This window comes from Phoxinus phoxinus, assembly GCF_949152265.1.
Source record: "Phoxinus phoxinus genome assembly, chromosome: 17".
NCBI classification, from domain to species: Eukaryota; Metazoa; Chordata; class Actinopteri; order Cypriniformes; family Leuciscidae; genus Phoxinus; species Phoxinus phoxinus.
The window spans coordinates 19550610-19570803 of record NC_136892.1 but is presented as its reverse complement, the minus strand read 5'-3'; the positions used below and the strand labels follow the sequence as shown (position 1 = coordinate 19570803).

General features: G+C 36.8%; 2 protein-coding genes across 5 annotated transcripts; both read right to left on the bottom strand.

Annotated features, from left to right (window-relative positions):
- Window positions 1–1138: 1138 nt before the first annotated feature.
- Window positions 1139–10434, bottom strand: elmod1 (ELMO/CED-12 domain containing 1). Of its 4 annotated transcripts, XM_079585898.1 has the most exons (13): window positions 10284–10374; window positions 9793–9866; window positions 9050–9132; window positions 8352–8497; window positions 8191–8219; window positions 7814–7911; window positions 7575–7704; window positions 7343–7476; window positions 5766–5834; window positions 5345–5368; window positions 5006–5056; window positions 4157–4290; window positions 1139–3560 (listed from the first exon to the last, which is right to left on the bottom strand). In XM_079585898.1, exons 3-13 carry the CDS (start codon window positions 9109–9111, stop codon window positions 3385–3387), a joined length of 1053 nt encoding a protein of 350 aa, XP_079442024.1. In that variant the 5' UTR covers window positions 9112–9132; window positions 9793–9866; window positions 10284–10374; the 3' UTR covers window positions 1139–3384. The 4 variants fall into 4 exon arrangements, with proteins under 4 accessions (XP_079442024.1, XP_079442026.1, XP_079442025.1 ...); XM_079585900.1 differs by lacking the exon at window positions 9050–9132 and having other exon boundaries at window positions 10284–10434; XM_079585899.1 differs by lacking the exon at window positions 5345–5368 and having other exon boundaries at window positions 10284–10344.
- A 66-nt stretch (window positions 10435–10500) lies between these two features.
- slc35f2 (solute carrier family 35 member F2) lies at window positions 10501–20022 on the bottom strand. Its single transcript, XM_079585751.1, has 9 exons — window positions 19827–20022; window positions 18900–19032; window positions 18628–18800; window positions 13956–14083; window positions 13710–13869; window positions 13349–13505; window positions 12527–12579; window positions 12272–12426; window positions 10501–12054 (listed from the first exon to the last, which is right to left on the bottom strand). The coding sequence occupies exons 2-9, from the start codon at window positions 19013–19015 to the stop codon at window positions 11812–11814; spliced, it is 1185 nt and encodes a 394-aa protein (XP_079441877.1). The 5' UTR covers window positions 19016–19032; window positions 19827–20022; the 3' UTR covers window positions 10501–11811.
- Window positions 20023–20194: the final 172 nt, after the last annotated feature.

Here is a 20194-nt window from a genome sequence, read left to right as displayed (position 1 = left end):
GGTTCAGGTCTGGAGATTGGGCTGCCTGATCTGATGGAAAAAAACATCCTCAGAGTTGGGGAACATTGTCAGAGCAGAAGGAAGCAAGTGTTCTTCCAGGATAACCTTGTACGTGGCTTGATTCATGCGTCCTTCACAAAGACAAATCTGCCCGATTCCAGCCTTGCTGAAGCACCCCCAGATCATCACCCTTCCTCCACCAAATTTCACAGTGGGTGTGAGAAACTGTGGCTTGTAGCCTAGGCCTCTCCAGGTCTCCGTCTAAACATTAAACGACCAGGTGTTGGACAAAGCTGAAAATTGGACCCTACTCCAGTCCTCTACTACAGTGCAACTCCAATCCAGAATTGAACCCTTCTTTTCCTCACTCAAAACTTTCCGTTTCAACTCTTTTGGCATGGTCAATTTTTTTATTCCAATTATTTTTGAGGTACTACTAGTACTGTTTTTGCCAACCAGCTGGTCCTATTGCAAGAGGATAGATGACCAAAGATTTGCAGTGGTCTCTTAATTTTTTCCTTGTATACAAACAATACTGGATGCGCGCGCATTCAAGAGGCAAAACCGCTAACAGGTGTTAGCATTCTGCATTTCAGCTTTCAGCATCATTAATCCAATCTTCAGTGTCACATGATCCTTCAGAAATATGGTAATTAGATTATTCTTTTAAAATCAGGATTCTTTGATGAATGGAAAGTTCAAAAGAACAGCATTTATTTGAAATATAATCTTTTGTAACATTATAAATGTCTTTACTGTAACTTTTGATCAATTTAATTAATCCTTGATGAATAAAATTATTGATTTCTTACATTTTAAATCCATCTTTTTGGCGGTTGGTGTATTTTGATTCAGCTCCGTGTCATCTCTGTTTCTGCAAGAAATGCTGTAAAAAATGTGATTCTTTCTGCCGCCTATCTCTGCATTTCTGTGATGACGTTGCACAGAAACCAGTCTATTGTATTTCTATATATAGCTTTATTTTCAGTAATTCAGTTTGTCAATTTAGTACTTAAAATTAAAACTATTTCAGTTAAAGTTTTAAAGAGTAAGTTTTTCTTTTAATATTAATAATTAATTTACATTACTGAAAACAATATTTAATTGTTTTAGTTAACAATAACAACACTGATTATTTATACAGCTTTTTATTATGTGAGGGAATGGAAAGAAAACAGAAGATTGAACTCAAACATAGGTAAATAACTCTGAACATGCTGTACAAATATGGGATTTAATATCACTTTTAAAGTGTTCCTAGAAGTCAAAGAATCAATTTCAATTTTAAAATGTGTTTGTTTGTTTTTTTAAGTGTTAGGGGGGTTGTGCATGTGAAAGAAAATACAAAAACTGAACAGATACATAAATATTCAGCCATGCATAATGAAGAGCTTTAATAATGTTTCAATGTTTTTCACCTCGAACGCTTTATGTACAGCAAGTGCTTTATCTGTAAAAGTGCTGCAATGGGAAATATATGACACTCTGTACACATAAAAAATTGTGGAAACACAATTCAACCAATAGCTATTAAAAAGAAGCTGCTTAACACTGCCAGTAGCATAGACATTCATTGCAACGACATTAAAATTAAGTGACATTCTGATAACACAATTATTTTGCAGGCAAAATCAAAATCATCATGCAAACCCTGTGACCGTCCATCGTGTTTAAGGGTTAATGGACAAACTTAAAAGAGAAACATGCATTTGTGATGTGACAACTGTAAAAAGTTAAAGAAATGCAAAAGAGGGGAAACAAAGAGCTTGGAATACTCACACTTAGGGCTAAACTTTAGAATTGTACATGAATTATTCTAATGAGTGTCTTGGTAACACAATAGAGGCACGACTTGTGCAAAAGAAAACAAGACTGTTCTACTAACCGCTCTAAACGTCACTTATTGCTTTGGTGCTAGAACAGAAAAATGGAACATTCCACATTTTTACATCAACACTAATACATTTGTAAAACAATCATGTGCTCTGCATGATAACATTCACAAAACACACATTATCCTACCGTATTTGGCAAGTAAATATTCGATTTTAAGCTCTGCTTCTTGGCAACATATAGTAGGCTATGTAAATATTTGATAGAAGAATTCAGAATATGACATGATGATAAAGTTTATGAACTTATGATTATCTGTTAATGCAGGAAGCAGAAATAATTTCCTTTTAATGGATTATTCCGGGTTCAGTGCAAGTTAGCATCTGTTGATTACCACAAAAAATAATGTTGACTCTTCCCTTTGTTTTCTTTAAAAAAAAAACTGAAGCTAACAATATTATAAAAGCACTCATTCTTCTGTTAAAACGTTTTTTCTGAGTTGTCAAGCTATTTAAATCACTGTATTACCAGTTGTTTTAGGGTTTTCATGTTATAAAATTGGAAATAACTTTACACAGAGAAGAATAGTGGGTTTTATCACACTAAAATCATGTTAATGTGTATATTGTTTACATCTTGTGGCTACACTATTGAAACTGAATACTGAATATTTTATTGTTTACAAATTGGTCCCATTCACTTCCATAGTAAGAGGCCGTTTGCGTTTTTCCATTCCACTGCGCTACTTTTCCATTGTCTTTCAATATAAACATGCTAGACGGACGTCTTTAACGGTTGCGCTCACGCCTCGCGTCTTTTGCAGCATTCTAAAACCTTGCACTTTATTTCCATTCCACTGACCAGCGTTTTTAACAGCAAAAACTGTGTGAACCAGCACTAAGTGCCTCACTGTAAACCAGATTTAGATGTTTTAAAGAAAAGCAGAGACAAGTTAATATTATTTTGTGGTAAATCAACATTATACCATAAGTGCTGTTGATTGAGCTGAATTTGTACTGAACCTTGAATATTCCTTTAACAGATTCACAATAAGTAAAGAAAGGTTATCCGTCATACAACAGCTGAAAAGCATATGATACTGTATACAAACAAGGGCCACCTGTTTCTAAGTGTGCCTGGTATCAGTGCAGCCTTCTGCGGTGAAACTCTCGCATGCCTGAAGCTCACTGTCTTACCTAATCCTGTATGTACCAACAGCTCGACCTACTGGTGGATAGGGAGCCCTGTCCAATCGGGAGAGATCTCCCTCCGATCCACATTCAGATGCTGATCAAGACTTCAGCATACAGTAGCTGTAAACATCACAATCATTGTGAAAGCTAAGGAGGTGCACTGTTGCCATGCGCACATACAATCAACATGGTCTTCAGCAGTGCTGGTGATCTTCAGTTGCTTCTGGTTAGATGGGCTGAAGGAGACATTGGTGAGAGAATGAGTGAGAAGAAGACCGGCTAAGCAGTTGGCAGTAATGAGACATGGGCTTTAAGGATGAGAAGGTGAAGTGTCACAAGAGTTGAGATGAATGAGAAGCTACAGGTTGACCAGGTGAAGGTCCGAGGCCGTGAAGTGAGGACACAGTGCCATGTCAGGGTTCTTCAGCTGCTTCAGGACGCGCTTGTAGAACTTGGTGCGCACGCGATTGAACTCCATGATGTCACACGGGTCTTCCTCGATCCAGAACCTGTGGAACTCCTGCATCAGATAACCTAAGAAAAACAACAAATTATAAATATACAGTTTTTTTTTTTTTAATGTATAAATCAAATGTAAATTCATGTCCCAGTTATACCTACACTTGTAAAACGAGTGAGTTATACACTTTTTAATGTCAATTTTACTTTTAATATTTGCGCTTTTTTATTTTTGAGGAGGCACTGCCTTCCTTGGAAACGGCCCTGATATATATATATATATATATATATATATATATATATATATATATATATATATATATATATATATATATATATAAAATATATGATATATAATATATACACATTTTTATTTGGTTATTTTAAAGAATTGTACTTAAATAATTTACATCACATTTAATAATTGTATAATTTAATGGCCATTTTTGACCACCAATATATAATAATATTAATAATAATATTGTAATTTATACAATATATTTTATACTCTTTAGGGAATTATAGATGAAATTAAATATACATTTAAATTATATAAACAGTGTATATTTATGAATGTGTATGTATATACATATATATATATACATATATAATTTGACTTCAAGAGTTTGTTTTCACAACGAGAACAATGGCAACATTATGATAACACTCACAGAAGGTCTGTTGGAAGTTCACTAGACTTGGCATCTCTGGTGCCACATTGTACAGATGAGTCTTCAGAGCCCCGCTCACCAGCAGGGAATATGCCAGGTCTGTGATGTTTATGCCAACTATGGCAAAGGAGTATCTGCACCACAAAAGATTTGGGTCAGCACAAAACACAATGTAAAAGAAATCTTTGTTTAGTGTAAATACACATTATACAATGTTAAGACACTGCCAGTGTTTGCCTGTGTGTGATTACATGTTTCCGTGTGCACATGTCAGCTGCACAGTGATTTAACCGGCTCCATGCTACACATCAGAGCTAATGCATCCTGAAATCCTCAAACAAAGCATCAGTGCTGCCACACAAGCAGGGTTCAGGGACTCAACTACTAACAACTACTGCACACACAGCTGAATTATTTTGAACACTTGCAGATTTAAGAACAAGAACTGGTGTCCGTGTAAGGCAACACCACTCTACAAAGTAGTGGAGATCATTTTTTAATTTTTGTATTAATGGTTTAGTATTTATTTTATCTTATTTTAATTTAAAGCATTTTATTATTTTATTTAAGAGTGGTGCTTGTCTGCCTAGACAAAAGTCGCCACCATGTTGCTACAGTCAGGATGCTTTCCCGGGTGTTGCTATGATATGGCATTATGGTTTGGTTTGGTAACCTTACAGTTCAGCAGCCATATGTCTGATAGAACAACCATATAATTTTCTGGTTCACTCCATAAAGTTTAAGTCTACGTAAAAAGTCTACTTGTAGGAACGTACTTGCTTAATTGATGTTTCATGTAAAACTGTTGATCTATTGTGGTTGCAAAGGTCTGCAATATTCTGAACTCACCCAATCGCTTTGTCAAATTTTTTCTTGTCCCACTCAGCTTTGCTCATCTTGCTGTGTGAAGAACCAAAATGTTAGCGTCCACTCAATCCTGTGCTAATAGTCTTTAAACAGCTAATATAATGCAGTCAACTACGTCAACAACGACAAATTACACATGTGAGACTGGAGAAAAGAGAAAGCATTCACAGCCACTAACGAACGTTACAATGAAGCATAATGCCTTGTGTTTAGAGTGAGGTGAGGTAAGGCGTTTCGAGATTAAAACAACAACAAAATACAGCCATTAGTATGAGGCAAAATGATCAAATGAATTTCTTACTGAGAGAAAAAATGGAGTACCTGGCTTCCTCTTTGGAAAGGTTCCTGCGTATGACAGTGATGGGAATAAAAAAAGAAGCAGGAACAGAAAAAAAGGAATGTGTTGGTGCATGATGTGCATGATGGTGACAGGGCATGCTGAAGGTTTGATTGATTGCACAGCATAAAACAAATCACCTGTTAACATAAACACGGTATGCACACAGTAAAAAGCAATACACTGATAAGAGGCTTCTGGGGAACTACACCCTAACTGACATCCTGTGGCAAGATCCTGATGTTGTGTGTTTGCTCATGTGCGTTTGAAGCTTAAATGTGTCTTAAAGCCCATCAATCATATTTAGGGTGCTTTTTGAATATAACAATGTACCATAACTGAGTATATACAATACAGTAGAGTGTACATAGGAACCACTCAAGAGGACTATCTGAGGGATCTGACCTGTGTTTGGGCTGCAAGGAGTCATGGAGAACTTGGAGAGCAGTGGCTTTATCATGCTCTGCAAAATATCTGCAAACAAAAGAGGGAAAATTAGCCATTGAATTGTTCTGTTCGAAAACCTAGTGAGCTACCTATATAGTGTTCCAAAAGCTATGCTAAGATACCCCCTAAGATAGCTTGTTTTGAGCAAATGCTAAGACATTGCAACAAGCTCAGTGAAAGAAAAGCTAAGATGGCAAATTAAATATTGATTAGAATGTAAAATTATTTAAACCAATAATACAAATAGTTGTTTTTTTAAACAATTTGTTCTTTTTTTTTTTAGCTTAGCAGCCTGTTTTAACATCAAAATATATCGCTATCTGAAAACCTAGTTTAGTATAATTCAAAAACCAGTTTTGCCCAATGTATGTTGTATATTTAATGCTGATTAGATTATGATAGGGTGACCATACGTCCTCCTATTACCAGACATGTCCTCTTTCAAGGATCAAGGATTCGGCTTTAGCTTTCAACAGTCGCCATTCATTGTGTGCGTTTTTGCATTGCTTTAGGTCCCGCCTTCTCACACGCCACTATTGGTCGGTCAGTCATGTCCGTAATGCAAACATTGGTCAAACTGCATCTCAATCATTACCCTCAGCACCACGGCTTGCTAGTCAACAGTGGCACATGGCTCCTGAATAGCGTAAAAAACCCAAAGGTAACCCACAGATGATTTAAAGACAAAATGTCTGTGAAGCAGAATGCATGACCTGCAAAACTGGCACGTACGTGTCAGTGTCAAATAAAGGTGCTAGCGACCTAGAAGCCCACATAAGTAAAGTATACCAAAGAATATCAGGAGGACTGAAATTATTTTTTACTGAAAAAGTTTTTTTTTTTTTATGGCTACTTATTTTTATTTATTTTTTAACCTATGGCCATGAAAAGAAAAAGTGTCATGTAAAAGGTGATAAAAGCTAAACTTTTCTTTTTATTTGTTTGTTATCATTCTATTGTTGTGGGACAAATGTTGAAGGGAAAGGATATGTATTAAAGTTCAATAACATAATAATTGTGAATGCATTTGTCAAGTGTTTGTTGATGCATTCACACACTCCTATTGCTATCTGATAAAAACTAGTTTAGTGTCATTCAAAAACTTATTTTACTCAATGTATGTTATGTATTTAATGTTTATTAGAGTATGGTGTTGTTAGCCTAGCAACATCATAATAGCCAAATCTATTGCTATCTGATAAAAAACTAGTTCAGTGTCATTCAAACATTTATTTTACTCAACGTATGTTATGTCATTAAAGTTTATTCGAGTATGGTGCTGTTAGCTTAGCAATGCTAACGGCAAAATCTATTGCTATTTTAGTTGTGAATGCCTAAGCAGAGCATTCCAAATGGGTCTTTCTTGAGGTTACATGATGGTTAAGATGCTACTTTAAAAGGCAGCTGCCTATTTAGTTAGTAGACAGCAAGGCTCACTACTGTAGGTTTTGGAACAGGGTTAATATGTTTAAAGTAGTATAAAGATCTAATGTTTATGCTGATTTCACCTCAGCGGATTCTACCAGGCTACTCACAGTAGGTTGTGCAAGCCCAAGAGACCCATGCCCCTGAAATCAGTCTTGGGGTCGTTTCCTTGGAAACCAATCTCACACCATTGCTTGGAGATACGTCCAGAGAGAGGAGAATCAGGACGGAGTTCCTTCCACAGCTGGTGAGAAAAAAAAGATGTTGGATGTTGGTATTATTATTAAAGACTATTACATTGTTAAATTGTTGTCATTAAAAAAGACTGGCAACCACTAATACCTTCATGAGCATCTCCTCATGTGCTGGGTTTTCACAGTCGTACGGCTCTCTACGCAGCTTCTCCACCTCCACTACTAGGTTTCGGTAACCCGCAATCTGGAGGAGGCAAGCCTGGAGAGAGATGCCAAGCCTGGAAGAAGACAAGAAATACAGCATACGTGTTCAAAAAGTAAGAACTTAGCAAGAGGTACAGTATGTGTAGATGAATACACTGTATCAGCAAGTGACGGGGTCCTTACTGTGGGTTAGTGTCGAGGTTGATCTTTTTCAGGGACATAATATCATCGATAGTTTTCTCTACAGAATCTGGGTGAACGCTGACGGCAGACTGCAAAAGCTATGGAGGTAGAGTAATTGAAAGAAAGATTATTTAGTTATTAGCTAATATACAAAAAATTGCATAATATGTCAAACATTTTGCCGCCTTGTATATACGCCTTAAAACTAAAACTTCAAAAGTTACAGAATTGTTTTTTAATGTTATTATATAACATAAAATTACAAAATACCTTCCATTTTACAATATTATTAAATGTTACAATAAAATAGATATAATACATTTGTATCTGTTATATAAAATATTTGTACTTCATAAACCAACAGCCTCATGACTCACCTCATGTTTAGAACATTTGAGTGAGGATTCTGTGAAATTAAAGGAAACATAACATAATGTCAAAAATGTCCCCACATACATCCAGGATGGCCAAAACAGAATGATAGTGTATTTTACTGTAAATGTACCACTAAATATTATTTAATACTGATAGTATTTACCGATCTTGAGCGTCCTTCGAGCACCAGGTTTGTTATTGTAACAGATGCGTTGAAGCTCACATCGTCCTGTCACCTTCCTGATGACAAACTTCAGGCCCCGCCACAAACACTTACAGTAAAGGAACACCAGCAACTGGGTCAGTACCCTAGAAGATTCAAAGAAATAAAGAGGCCTGAATAAAGCGACACATGTCCAGAACTGATAGGCCTAATACACTAATACACTGTCCCAGAATAAAGCGTACTCACTGGGGTATTTTGAAAGCTCATTATATTTGAGTACAATAAACCTGAACTGCATGTGTGTTTCCCATGAACACTCCTCGAGCTATTCAAAGAGAAATGCACAATATCTTTCTCTTGTCTACAAAAGTTAGGCCTAACTCCCTTTGTAAAAAGCATATCTGTGTTTTGAGAGAGAGATGTGGGCCATGATGATGAAATGGGTCACAGTTCTGCAAAGATGTGTGTGATGAAAATGAAATATAATTGTGAGAGTAATATTCTTTTAACAGGTTTCATGTCCTGCATGTACTGTATCAAGCAGTATGTATTCACCTAAGGATTTTATAACATGTCTAACTACTGTATGCATCTGTTTTTGAATCAATGCATGGTTGAATTCATCCATCCATTTTATATACTAATCAAATTGCGGTCTATTTCACTACAGGAAACACACTGGACTAGGAATAAACCTGTTTGAGTCCGGTTGCTGAGAGTTACTGCTCACAGGATAGACTCGCCTCCCCATCGGCATGCAATGATTTCACAGTCAAACCTGCGTTTTGTAAAAAAGGTGTTAATGTGAAAACTGTTGAACAGGAGTGACGTGTCTTGAGGGTAATAAGCAGTAGTCTGGTCTCTACCTCTAAAGGTCTAGGCGAAATACAAAACTACGAGCAACCTCTACTGGGTTTAATGCCTTTCAACATCATTTATTGTAAACAATATAATTAAGAGAAGTGGCTGATAAGAAAGCACTTAAAACTGAAAGCCAGAGAACAAACTCACCAAGGGATGGTTAATTAAAAGGTATTTATCAGTCATTTACATTTTAAGAGCTATTGCTGACAAAGAATGTTAGTATGAAAAGGCCTCTGACTGGTGTGTGTGTGTGGGGGGCATATTTTATCTTTATGATATATTATTATATATAATATGTATAAATATATAATATTTGTTTCCACATCAATGACATAATTGGGCCATAAGCAATAGTGCATGCAATATAAATGTATTATAATCTGATAAGAATAATTAATAATTTAATTTCTATTTTTGTTTCCACGTCCATGACATAATTGGGCCATACAACTATGCATACAATATGAAACCCATCGGTTTATTTAATGTGATTTTTAATGGAAAATGGAAGCAATGACATTTCCGCTTCAAAGCAATAATAAGCTTGTCATATTAAGCAGTAAGACGTACTTACCTTAGAAAATGCTTCATCGTGATTGTCTGCTTTGCTACAACTGTATAACTCACATTCGCGGATGGTCTGACCACCTGCACGAAACACAATTCAAAATAAACACTACAATGTATCTTTCTTTAGTTGTTGTATTGCATTAAACGTGGATACATAGCAATAATGTCTTAAGGTCGTCAGTGTGGCGTTAGGCGGATTAAGACGTTGCCGTGGGTAACTGCTATTACAACCAACATACGATCTACATAATCCACTTTCACATAATGTCTGATGCGGTATTTCATCACACATGAGTCGTTTATAATAAAGTGAAATATCACAGGTTATATAACACCAAATGGACTCATTTGCCGTCGAGCCTAGCTCTTTAATTTTGCATTAGGTGTTATTCTGCTCTGTTCTCTATTCTACACCACACATGGTCGTGTGAAAACTGAGTATCAAATAATATACCTGAGTATCTGATAAAAGATAAATAAATGGCAGGAACATACGTTTCAAGATGTCGCTGGGAATGGGAATATGCCTGTCCTCCTCTCTCTGCAAGGCAGGTACCTGTTATTCCTCCATGATGAGCATGTGAATGAGGGTGGGCGGGCTCTTCAGAGCATCGCAATGCAGCGCTGCTGTGCCGGAAAGAACCCAGCAGACCCTGCTGTCACTCGAACAATACTTCAAAGTATTAACTGTTTTTCCATCATTTAGAATATAATAGTATGATATTGCTCTTCTAGAACCAGCTGTTTGGAACATTTCTCAGTAACCTTTAAATTAACATTTTATTCTAACATACATTTCTTGAAACTTCTGGATTCACAAAATTAATTTAAAATATCAATAGCCTACTCCCAGTGTCGGTTAATAAAAAAAGATTATAAACAAGCAGCTTTGTCATACTTCCAGTAGAAATACCAATAATATCTTACCAACAATATAGCCTTTTGCCTTCATATAGGGGAGCCTTCAAACAAAAATTGACAACAGATAAAAAAAAAAAAAAAAAAAAAAGTTGAGAACCACCAATAAAACTTGGTATAATAAAAGCCTATACTTTTTTTGGTAAAACTTTACAATAAGGTTCCAGTTGTTTACATTAACATGAACTAATAATGAAGAATAAATCTATAAAACATTTAATTAATTTAAACATTTACTTACAAAAATGGCATCTGTTCATTATTTACATGGACCTGAGCTAAAATGAACTAACAATGAACTTTTTTTTTTTTTTTTTTGATTAACCAACATTAGCAACGATAAATAGCCTACTGTAATGAAGTGCTAGTTAATGCATTTGACTAACAATAGCTAATGAGACCTTATTGTAAAGTGTTACCAGTTTTTTATTTTATTTACTGTATATTCAAACTATTTTATACGATTACTAACTTTCAAAGGCAGTCCCTGGGTTGGCTGAGAATCGTCCAGAAGTCTGAAAACATCCGTTTTATAAGCCAAAAACGTTATAATGTAAAGCCAACTTAGCATATTTGACAAACACCACTATTAATGATTAACTATGAAACATAAAACCACTTTAATGGTCATAAATAAGAACACCAAATGTGCATATGATACATAAAAAATATAAACATACATAAAAACATGTTCAATACTAATAATAAATCTAACAAGTTGAATATGAAAAGCTATTATTCGATCTACAGTTTCATAACTTAGCATAATTTTGTAATGAAACTAAAAAAAAAAAAGTATTAAATCAAGATACAATACAAAGATAAAGAATGTTAATACAAGTAATAATACTGGAAGGTAGTACTGTACATAGTGCATTATTTTCTGAAATATATTTTGTCTTGTTTGAATGTACCTTCTGAACTTCATTCTCAGCAGATTTAAATCTTTTTTATATACACCAATTTGCATATAAATGTTCAGACTGAAGGCACACTGTAGTGGACTTAAAATCCATAAAAAAACTAATTAAACACTGCCTTTGGCAAAAAATACAATCTCTTCTAAAGACAATCTGTGAAATCCATTACTGTACACTGTAAAGCTTTATGTCAGGGAATAGAGCCCATTGCAATGTGCTTTGTGATTGGACCCTGTTCTACCCAGATCATGCACTTCCTTCTGCAGCCGATCCACGGCTCCCTCTTGTTGGACATCAGCAGATGAAGCAAGATGATACACCTCGTCATTAGTGGCACACGACTGATCGTCAGTGTAGGTCGGTACGACGTTGAACATGACGAAACCAAGTGTGATCACCACAAAAGATACTATATACAGGCCTGTGAACTGAAGAAAGAAGAATAGAAAAACTTGCTTTATTAAAATATTTAAAACATAAAATAGTATCCACAGAAATATCAAGAATTGGTGCAAACTGAGTTGTCAACACCCATGGCAGATTATCATTTCAGCATGAGGACTGAGACGAAGATATTGGAAAATGTTTTAATCTTTTTTTATGGCACTTTTATTGATTTTCTGAAAATGTGTTCTTTCTACTCACCTTGTAGTGAAAAAGGAAAATGCCACAGAAGAGGCTGAAGAGGTCAGCAGTCAGCAGCGAGAGGTTTACAGCAGTGGCGCTGGTCATCTTCACTACGACAGGCATGAAACTGTACAGCCCATACATGCACAGAGTATACGCAACGAAGAGCAGGCCTACAGAAGACAAATATTTAGTTATCTAGCTGGAAGATAAAAACTAGATAATATTATCTTCAAGCCAATGTCAATAAAAAAATTTAAAACAGTTACGCACATATTCTCCAGTTCCAGCTGATGACAGGTATAGCTTTGGATTCAAGTATAGCCCTTTAAAATAAAGAGCACAGTTCACATTTACAATAATGTTTAAAAGTTTTCGGTCAGTAAGATTTTCTATTAGAATATTTTAAAATGTAATTTATTCCTGTGATAGCAAAACTGAATTGTCAGCATCATTACTACAGTCTTAAGTGTCACATGATCCTTCAAAAATCAGTCTAATATGTTGATTTGGACCTCAATAAACGTTTCTTATTATTATCAATGTTTCTTTTCAATTATCATCAACAGTTGCTGCTGCTTAAAATTCTTGTGAAAACACTAATATACTCTAAAATGTAACAAATTAGAAAAATGCCAGCCTATGGTCTTCATTGGCTGCGTGCAAGCAACATCTACTTTGACTGGAAGAGTTTGGTTTGTGTTGTAGACATGCTGAGAAAACGCTGTTTTCAATGCTGCATATCCAATGATGAGGACTTGATACCGACGCCATCGTTCATATCACTGTGTATCAAGCGCAGAGGAAAGCCTACGGAGCTGAAATTCAAATATGGTAATAATGGGCATTTTGTTTCTGACAAAATTTTGTTTTTGACCTTGAATGCAAAACTAAATTAGGAACCTTAAAAATAATTACTAGGGTCACTTTAATAATAACAGCATTTATTTGAGATAGAAGGACATTTTATAGTGTTATAAAAGATTTCCGTCAATCTTACTGACCCCAAACTTTCGCATGGTAGTGTACATATTGCTGCTCTTTTTCAAAAGCGAGGACTTCTCATGATGCGGCCATTCACTTAATAAAACTTACATCTGCACACCGCTGATGAGGGTCCCAAAGAGCCCTATCATGCCCAAGAACTCCACCCTGCTCAGGTTTTTCACAGTGTATTCCTGACAGACGTTAGACACTGCATACAGAGCAGCACTGATCAACACTAGTCCATCCCCCAACAACACATGACTACCTGCAGTGACAGAAAGAGCACAAGAAAGAGACACAGATCAACTATTTTGGTGCAAGAAGCAACAGACAAACTACAGTCTATGATACATTTTTCATGCATCTTCTTCACTTAGTTGTCCTTATTTCATATAATCGTATCTTTTGTAACAGTAGTAATAAAGCATAGTCTAGATGACACCCCCCACCCCACACCATAAATACTTACTTGAGCCTTGGTCTCTCCCTGCCAGCAGATCTGCTCCCACCATCGCCCCGACCCCAAACAAGCACACGGTCACAGCTACAAAATGCAATGGTCTGTAGCGAGTCTTCAAGAAGATCCATGAGAGCACCATCAGAACCGGGATAACAAAACAGTCCAGCAGCTGCAACACATAACAGATATTATGTTTGACACACTCACACATACTTTCTTCTTTGGAGTGTTTGTGTACGAAGAATGTATTTTTACCTGTATACTTGTAAGCGTAGTGAACTGGTATGCCTTTACAACAGTGTAGTTGGCTTGCACATCCGTAAAAGCCATCAGAAAATACTTCCACCACTTTGTTTTTAGAATTTGAACAATATTACTTTCACCTAAATTATGGGGGGAAAAATGATTAATCCAAGCTGTGAACTGAAAAAAAAATATATCGCATATTATCTTCGGCACTAACTTGCATTACTGGAGGAAAACTACATGAGTAGTAGTACATTTTAACTTTGGATGTTGAGAAGACTCAATAAATTATTTAAAGACTTTTATGCTGCTTTCACATGCTATCAGAAACTTCTTACTTCTGAAGTTGTGATTACAAACTCGTCACATTCAAGAGCTTTGTTGTTGAAAAGAACAGGAGTCATGGAGGACACCGGGTTTATTCTTCACCATTTATTGGACAAATCTTATTAACTCTTTCCCTGCCTAAGTTTTTTTTTCTTTTTTTCTTAAGTTGCCAGCCACCGCCAGCATTTTTGATCATTTTCACAAATTTCATGGCCCCCAAAATATTTTGTTGCATGAATATCTGAACATGCAATACATCAAAAAAAAGAAGAAAAAAAAAGAGAACAGACTCTGTTTTAAAACGGAAAAACACGTTTTATCCTAGCTTAAAGCAGCACTAGGTTACTTTTCAACCTTAATAATATATTTCCAAGTCTCTTGTGATGGTACATCGACTTACAATAGGTTGAATGACACGTCTGCCATAGCCCGACGGGGTCTGTAGCGTTTTTAATCGTACTTTTAAACTTCGGGTTTCGGGTAGTAACCGGCGAACAAAGAGAACTACAAAATTCGACTGCTTTATGGCATATACGTCACTTCCACCACCACCCCCACTTCCTTAAAATCGGACGTGCGAGCCAAACTAGCGTTTGTTTGCCAAATGTTATAGTCATAGCCGAAGCAGACAGAAAAGCAAGAAAGCAAAGGTTTTGTCGGAGGAAAGCAACAAGAGGAAACGAGAAAGTGATCGTATTAAAGGCAGAACGAGGATCAACATTGGGCCAGCGTTTCCTCGCTGGCGTGAGCTGAAGGAGGAGGAGGGGTGCCCGATGTTTTCCAGGGATTTTTTTTTTTTTTTAGCGACAGTCCCAGAAAATTCATATTCTTTCCCGGGACACGAATTGTCCCGTTTTTTTGTGAAAATATACTTCTAAAGTAGAATTTCCTGGTTTCAAATTAAACCGTTTCCGTCTACCGCTACTGTGTTTTCTTCATAGTTGTGTCAGAGAATGTCTAATAAGGGGAGAAGGTTCACTCTCGCTACACTTCCGGCTTCTGACTGGTTGCAGTTCCACTCTGATTCCATATGAGGGCGCTCACAGGACGAGTGCAGAATGAATGGAGGTCTATGGAGCTATACCTCTCAAAATCCACTTTTCTCAAGATATAATTTTTTGTCTAGTAATTTGAATGTTGTATTCGAAAGGAGATGCAAAGAAATTGCACATTGCTGGGTGTTAGATTTTTTAGAGTCACTTATTTGCTTTAAAAAGTCTTTCAAAATGTCAATGACGTCATACACATCGTACGACCAGAGATACTGCTTTACGGCAATCCTTCAGTCACTGTGGTGCTTTCGCGCTCTGCACTTTCTTTTCTCTCGAGGCATCGCCAGCACAGCTGACACAGGTAAATACACGGGCTAGAAGAGTTTCTGCTAGAATACATTCTGTTCCCGCTTCAGATACCACGATGCCATCAAGCGGTATCTCTGGTCGTAACCAGTCCTTCACTGACCAATCAGCGTTTATTAGCAGAATGCTAGCGTGTTATGGGCAAAAACAACTCAACCTGTAAGAAATCGAAAGGACATAAGTACTCGTTCATTCAATTTTCGACCTATAACCCATGTTAAACTTGCCAAACCTACAATCAAATCTGAGATTTCTCAACGGCAATCGGCTGAAAGGGACAAATTTAGCCGTCTAGCCCCATAGACTCCCATTCATTTTGCACTCGGGGGCGATCGCCCCCAGTGGAACTCTGGTGGAACTACAACCAAAATTCGGTACAATAGGACTTAATAGGGAGTGAACAGGCTCTCCGTAGACGGGCTCTGGTTGTGTACAGTACATCCAATCCTGTGTCCGTAAACGGGTAAAAACCATGGTAAAAACGGGTAAAACAGTGGATTGGCCAATGCCAGGCGTTTACTTTTATTTGATTAGAAGCTCAACTTATCGCCTAGCAACTGCCTGTGCTGTCGGTTGGTCGCGCGCGCGCATCAACACACATCCAAGATGATACAGTGTGACAAAGAACGTATATTGACAAGAAGTGAAAGCCAATAGAACGTTCCATTGCAACACCAGCGCCCAGCAGCAGCCCTACGTTTCCGCCATTTTGGGGTGAAAGCGACTCGGCAGTCCACTACTAGTGATGTGTCGTTCGCGAAGGAGCCGGCTCTAAGAGCCGATTCTTTGAAAAGAGCCGGACTTCCCATCACTATCCACTAGCTTCTTGCTGTCGCTATGGCAATATCAGCTGCTTTATATATATAAAAAGTACATTTAAAGATCAAATCCTAACTGAATGATGACAACATATAATAACGTACAATCACTGATCATCAAATCCCGTTTAACAGTTTATTTCACAGACTTAGACAAGTCACTGCTTTCTTTTATTCCACTTGGACTTCATTGTCATTCTGTTTGTTTATGTGTAACTGTTACGGTAACTGTTATCTGTGCTGTTGTCCAGTAACTCCAGTTGGAATCTTCACCCCAAAATGGCGGCCGCGCCACCTAGTGGCTGTTACCCAGAAAGCATCAGAGTTTCGCCTCTTGTTCTTCTATACTCTTTGAGTGTGAGTTTAGTTGCTAGCTAGCTTTTTAAAAACTGTCTATTTACATCTATTGTGTGAAATGGGGAGAGAGACGGACGAGGAGGATAACCACTGTCTATGAGGATAACACAACAAAGTCGGATGAGCCACCAGTGTCAAAGAAAATACTATTTACAACCTACAACTCCGACCCCAAAAAAGAATAATAATCTGAATGTCCCGGTTTTTCACAAATCAAAGGTGGCAACCCTATGCTCGACCGATGCGGACTTTCAAATATCAAATAAAAGCCTATGTCTAAACGGCGTGTACAAGTTTGATAGGGGCTACATTCTTGCAAGTAAATATATAAGATGTACAAAATAATATTTTAGGATACCTAACATGTCTGTGATATTTGTTTATTTGTAAACAAATAAACAAGCTATAATGCAAATTGATTTGTAAAATTTGCAGATTCATCTATGGTAGCTTGATATTATAATATTTACGATATATGGTTATGATCTACCACTCAAACATTGCAATGAAGTATCATATAGATTCAGTAAAACGGTAACGAATAGACTAGGCTACTATAATGACGCTGGCTTGTAAACGTGAGCATCGCGATCATTTGTCGTTTGAAAAAAAAATAAAACCCATGAAATTATATTCATATCATGACATGCTGAAATATATGCCACTGTACCTGGATGAAGACATTTCACACGCGACGCAAGCAGAACACCTGCATGTGAACTCCTACAGTGTTCAGGGCTATCATGGTTGTCAACAAATGCACGTGCATGTATGACAGAGTTTACGACAGTAGTAGAGGACAATACTGTTTCCCAACTGTAGGGGGACCCCGAGAGCAAAAAAAAGAAAAGTAACCTAGTGCTGCTTTAATGCATTTTTATCAACACTTTAGCGTGGGTAGGTTTCATAAAAAAGCAACATTGACAAAAACATGATTTTCTCAGCTTTTTGCTCAGACTACATCTGGATCGGTCCCGGAATTATGATCAAAACATAGATGGAGTCGATCGAGTCCATCAACACACCTAATGCTTGCTTGCACAGCCCTATAACTCGTCCTGGGTCTATATTTAATTCGGTAACATTAGGCAGTTTTGATTTATATGCAGTTTAATGTTGATTATTGTGTTATTTTACATATATGCATATGCTATCGTTTGTTTATGCTTATTTGCCTGTGTTTTGATCCAGAGATTCTGTACTCTTTCAGAAGATGTGTCATAGCGCCCCCTACCATATAACAGTGAAAACACAGAAAGCTGGAAATTCCTGTCAATAGCGGGGAAAGAGTTAAAGCCCAAATTATATTTAGCGTCCCATTCATTGACAACCATTAAAATATTCACCATGCTATCTAGATAGTCAGCTTGCTGACAATTCTGGAATTTCTGTCAAATACAGACTGTGTATAAAACATACAATACGCTTCAAATGATTATTCATAATATGTAAATATGCACTATTTTAATAAAACTCTCAGTCACAGCAGCGATTGTTCTCTCTCTACCATGTTTAAAGTTTATCGCCCGCCCAACTTGGTAACTTGTGTATCAAAATTATCCCCAAGCTTCCCAGTGGTAAATACGACTTGAGAGGGTGTTGTTCATGTCCAATTTTTAACTAGAAAACTTGTATTTACAATAATTTCGATAGCATGTGAAGGCAGCATTAATCCACAAGATTGGCCATACAGACCTGAATCCTTTAATACGTTTATTTAAAATCTGGAGCAATGCTATGATAAATATGGTTATGGCAACATTATTCTGCCCTTCTAAACATCTGACAAAAGCAGTGAGTGAGTGGTTGCATGCAGCGTACCTCTCCTGAAGGCTAAGACTAAAGTATAGGTGAGCAGCAGCAAGGTGTAATTGAGAAAGCTTTGCAGCATTGGCGTCTCTACCCCAGCATCTGCCAGATACTGACATGTAACTGCCGTCCCACATATCAGCATGGACAGGGCCTGACCCATCACAATAGTTTTGAAGAGCTTCCTGTAAACACAATTCTCAAGTTACCATGAAATAATTACCATGAATATGGAGACAACCGCCACTTTAAAACATTTTCAAACCATAAAAGTGAAATCATACCATGTAAACACATCTTTGAGCGTGAGATTCCGTGGACCACAAAGGAATTTCCTCCAGCGGCCGAGAGTTCCCAAGCTTCCATATGTAAACGAGTCCTCTCCTGCTTCACGATCCATATTTTACACATAGAGACCTAGAAAATTCAGAGAAAGTGTATTAAGAACTTTAATATTAGTCACAGGCTTTGATGTTGGGTAACATCTAGTTACTAGTTGAGAAAATAATCTTAATCTCTTCAGGAATGTATACCCAATAAAGCTGACCTCAATAGGCCTCTTTTAATTCAAATAAGCTTTCCTTGTTTAACTTACAGGTCATAAAACAAAAATTAAAAGGAAATTAGCCTTTTTAATACTCGCCAACGTGAAGTAATTAAATAAAAGTGTACAATATAACTTACTATAAACCTTAGCCTACACCAAAACGTAACAGCCTCTTAACAAAACATAATTTAAAATATTAAATATTAACATGTAGCAATTATGCTTTACTTTTAATTAATTTTACATAAAGACCTAATCAAAACATCAGCATAATCCGAAAAAAATATAATAAAATGGGCTTTGACTGAATAGCTCTGTTGTTTACATAATGCAGACTAGCGCTTCGGCTACAAGTGCGGAACATCTGAAGCTGTGATGCGGCACTACTCAGAGCACGTGGCGTCCTGTCAGGAATTTTAGACACATTTTGAATAGACCAAACTATTTAATGATCACCGAAATCAAAAGAGGGTGAACTCATTCATATAAAAATAAAAATAAATCGTTTGCTTTTTAGTCTTTCAAGAAGCTTTGTTGCTTGATAGCGCAAAGCATCCAGTTTCACTAACGTTACCTAGAGTTAGCCATGCTATTAGCTACGCTACAAAAACACAACGGCACTGGCTTACAAGTAAAAGAATAAACCCAGGGGTCTGTTAGGTACCTGAATATAACTGATCCGTCATGTCCGTAGTTGACGAATAATCAGATAAAACCCAACCACAGAATCATCTTTCCATGAAAGCGAGAAATCATAAATGCGCTCGGTCAACTTAAGGCCCCGCCCATTTTCCCAAACAGCCAATTGGAGCTTATTGTACTTCCTTTTTGTTAAATTGTGACCAATGCAATGACAGCACACACGGAAGTTGTGTGCAATGAACATGTTATGGGTATCAAACGTATCAAACGGTATCAAAAATACTGTCTATGTATCAAATCGATCAGAAATTTACTTAAATTATTTTAAAGATTAATAGTTTGGAAACGCCATGTTTACCTGAGCCGTTACATTTATTTCTATCTATGATT

Excerpts from the sequence above, each read along its gene's own strand:
- elmod1 (XM_079585898.1), bottom strand. The coding sequence starts at position 9,111 with ATGCCGATGGGGAGGCGAGTCTATCCTGTGAGCAGTAACTCTCAGCAA. Across the intron at positions 8,498-9,049 it reads CAGCAACCGGACTCAAACAG|GGTACTGACCCAGTTGCTGG; the intron begins GTTTATTCCTAG and ends TGAATCTTCTAG. Across the intron at positions 3,561-4,156 it reads GAACTTCCAACAGACCTTCT|GTTATCTGATGCAGGAGTTC; the intron begins GTGAGTGTTATC and ends TGTTTTTCTTAG.
- slc35f2 (XM_079585751.1), bottom strand. The coding sequence starts at position 19,015 with ATGGATCGTGAAGCAGGAGAGGACTCGTTTACATATGGAAGCTTGGGA. Across the intron at positions 14,084-18,627 it reads AGTCTTAGCCTTCAGGAGAG|GTGAAAGTAATATTGTTCAA; the intron begins GTACGCTGCATG and ends CCCATAATTTAG. Across the intron at positions 12,055-12,271 it reads TTTTCCTTTTTCACTACAAG|TTCACAGGCCTGTATATAGT; the intron begins GTGAGTAGAAAG and ends TTCTTTCTTCAG.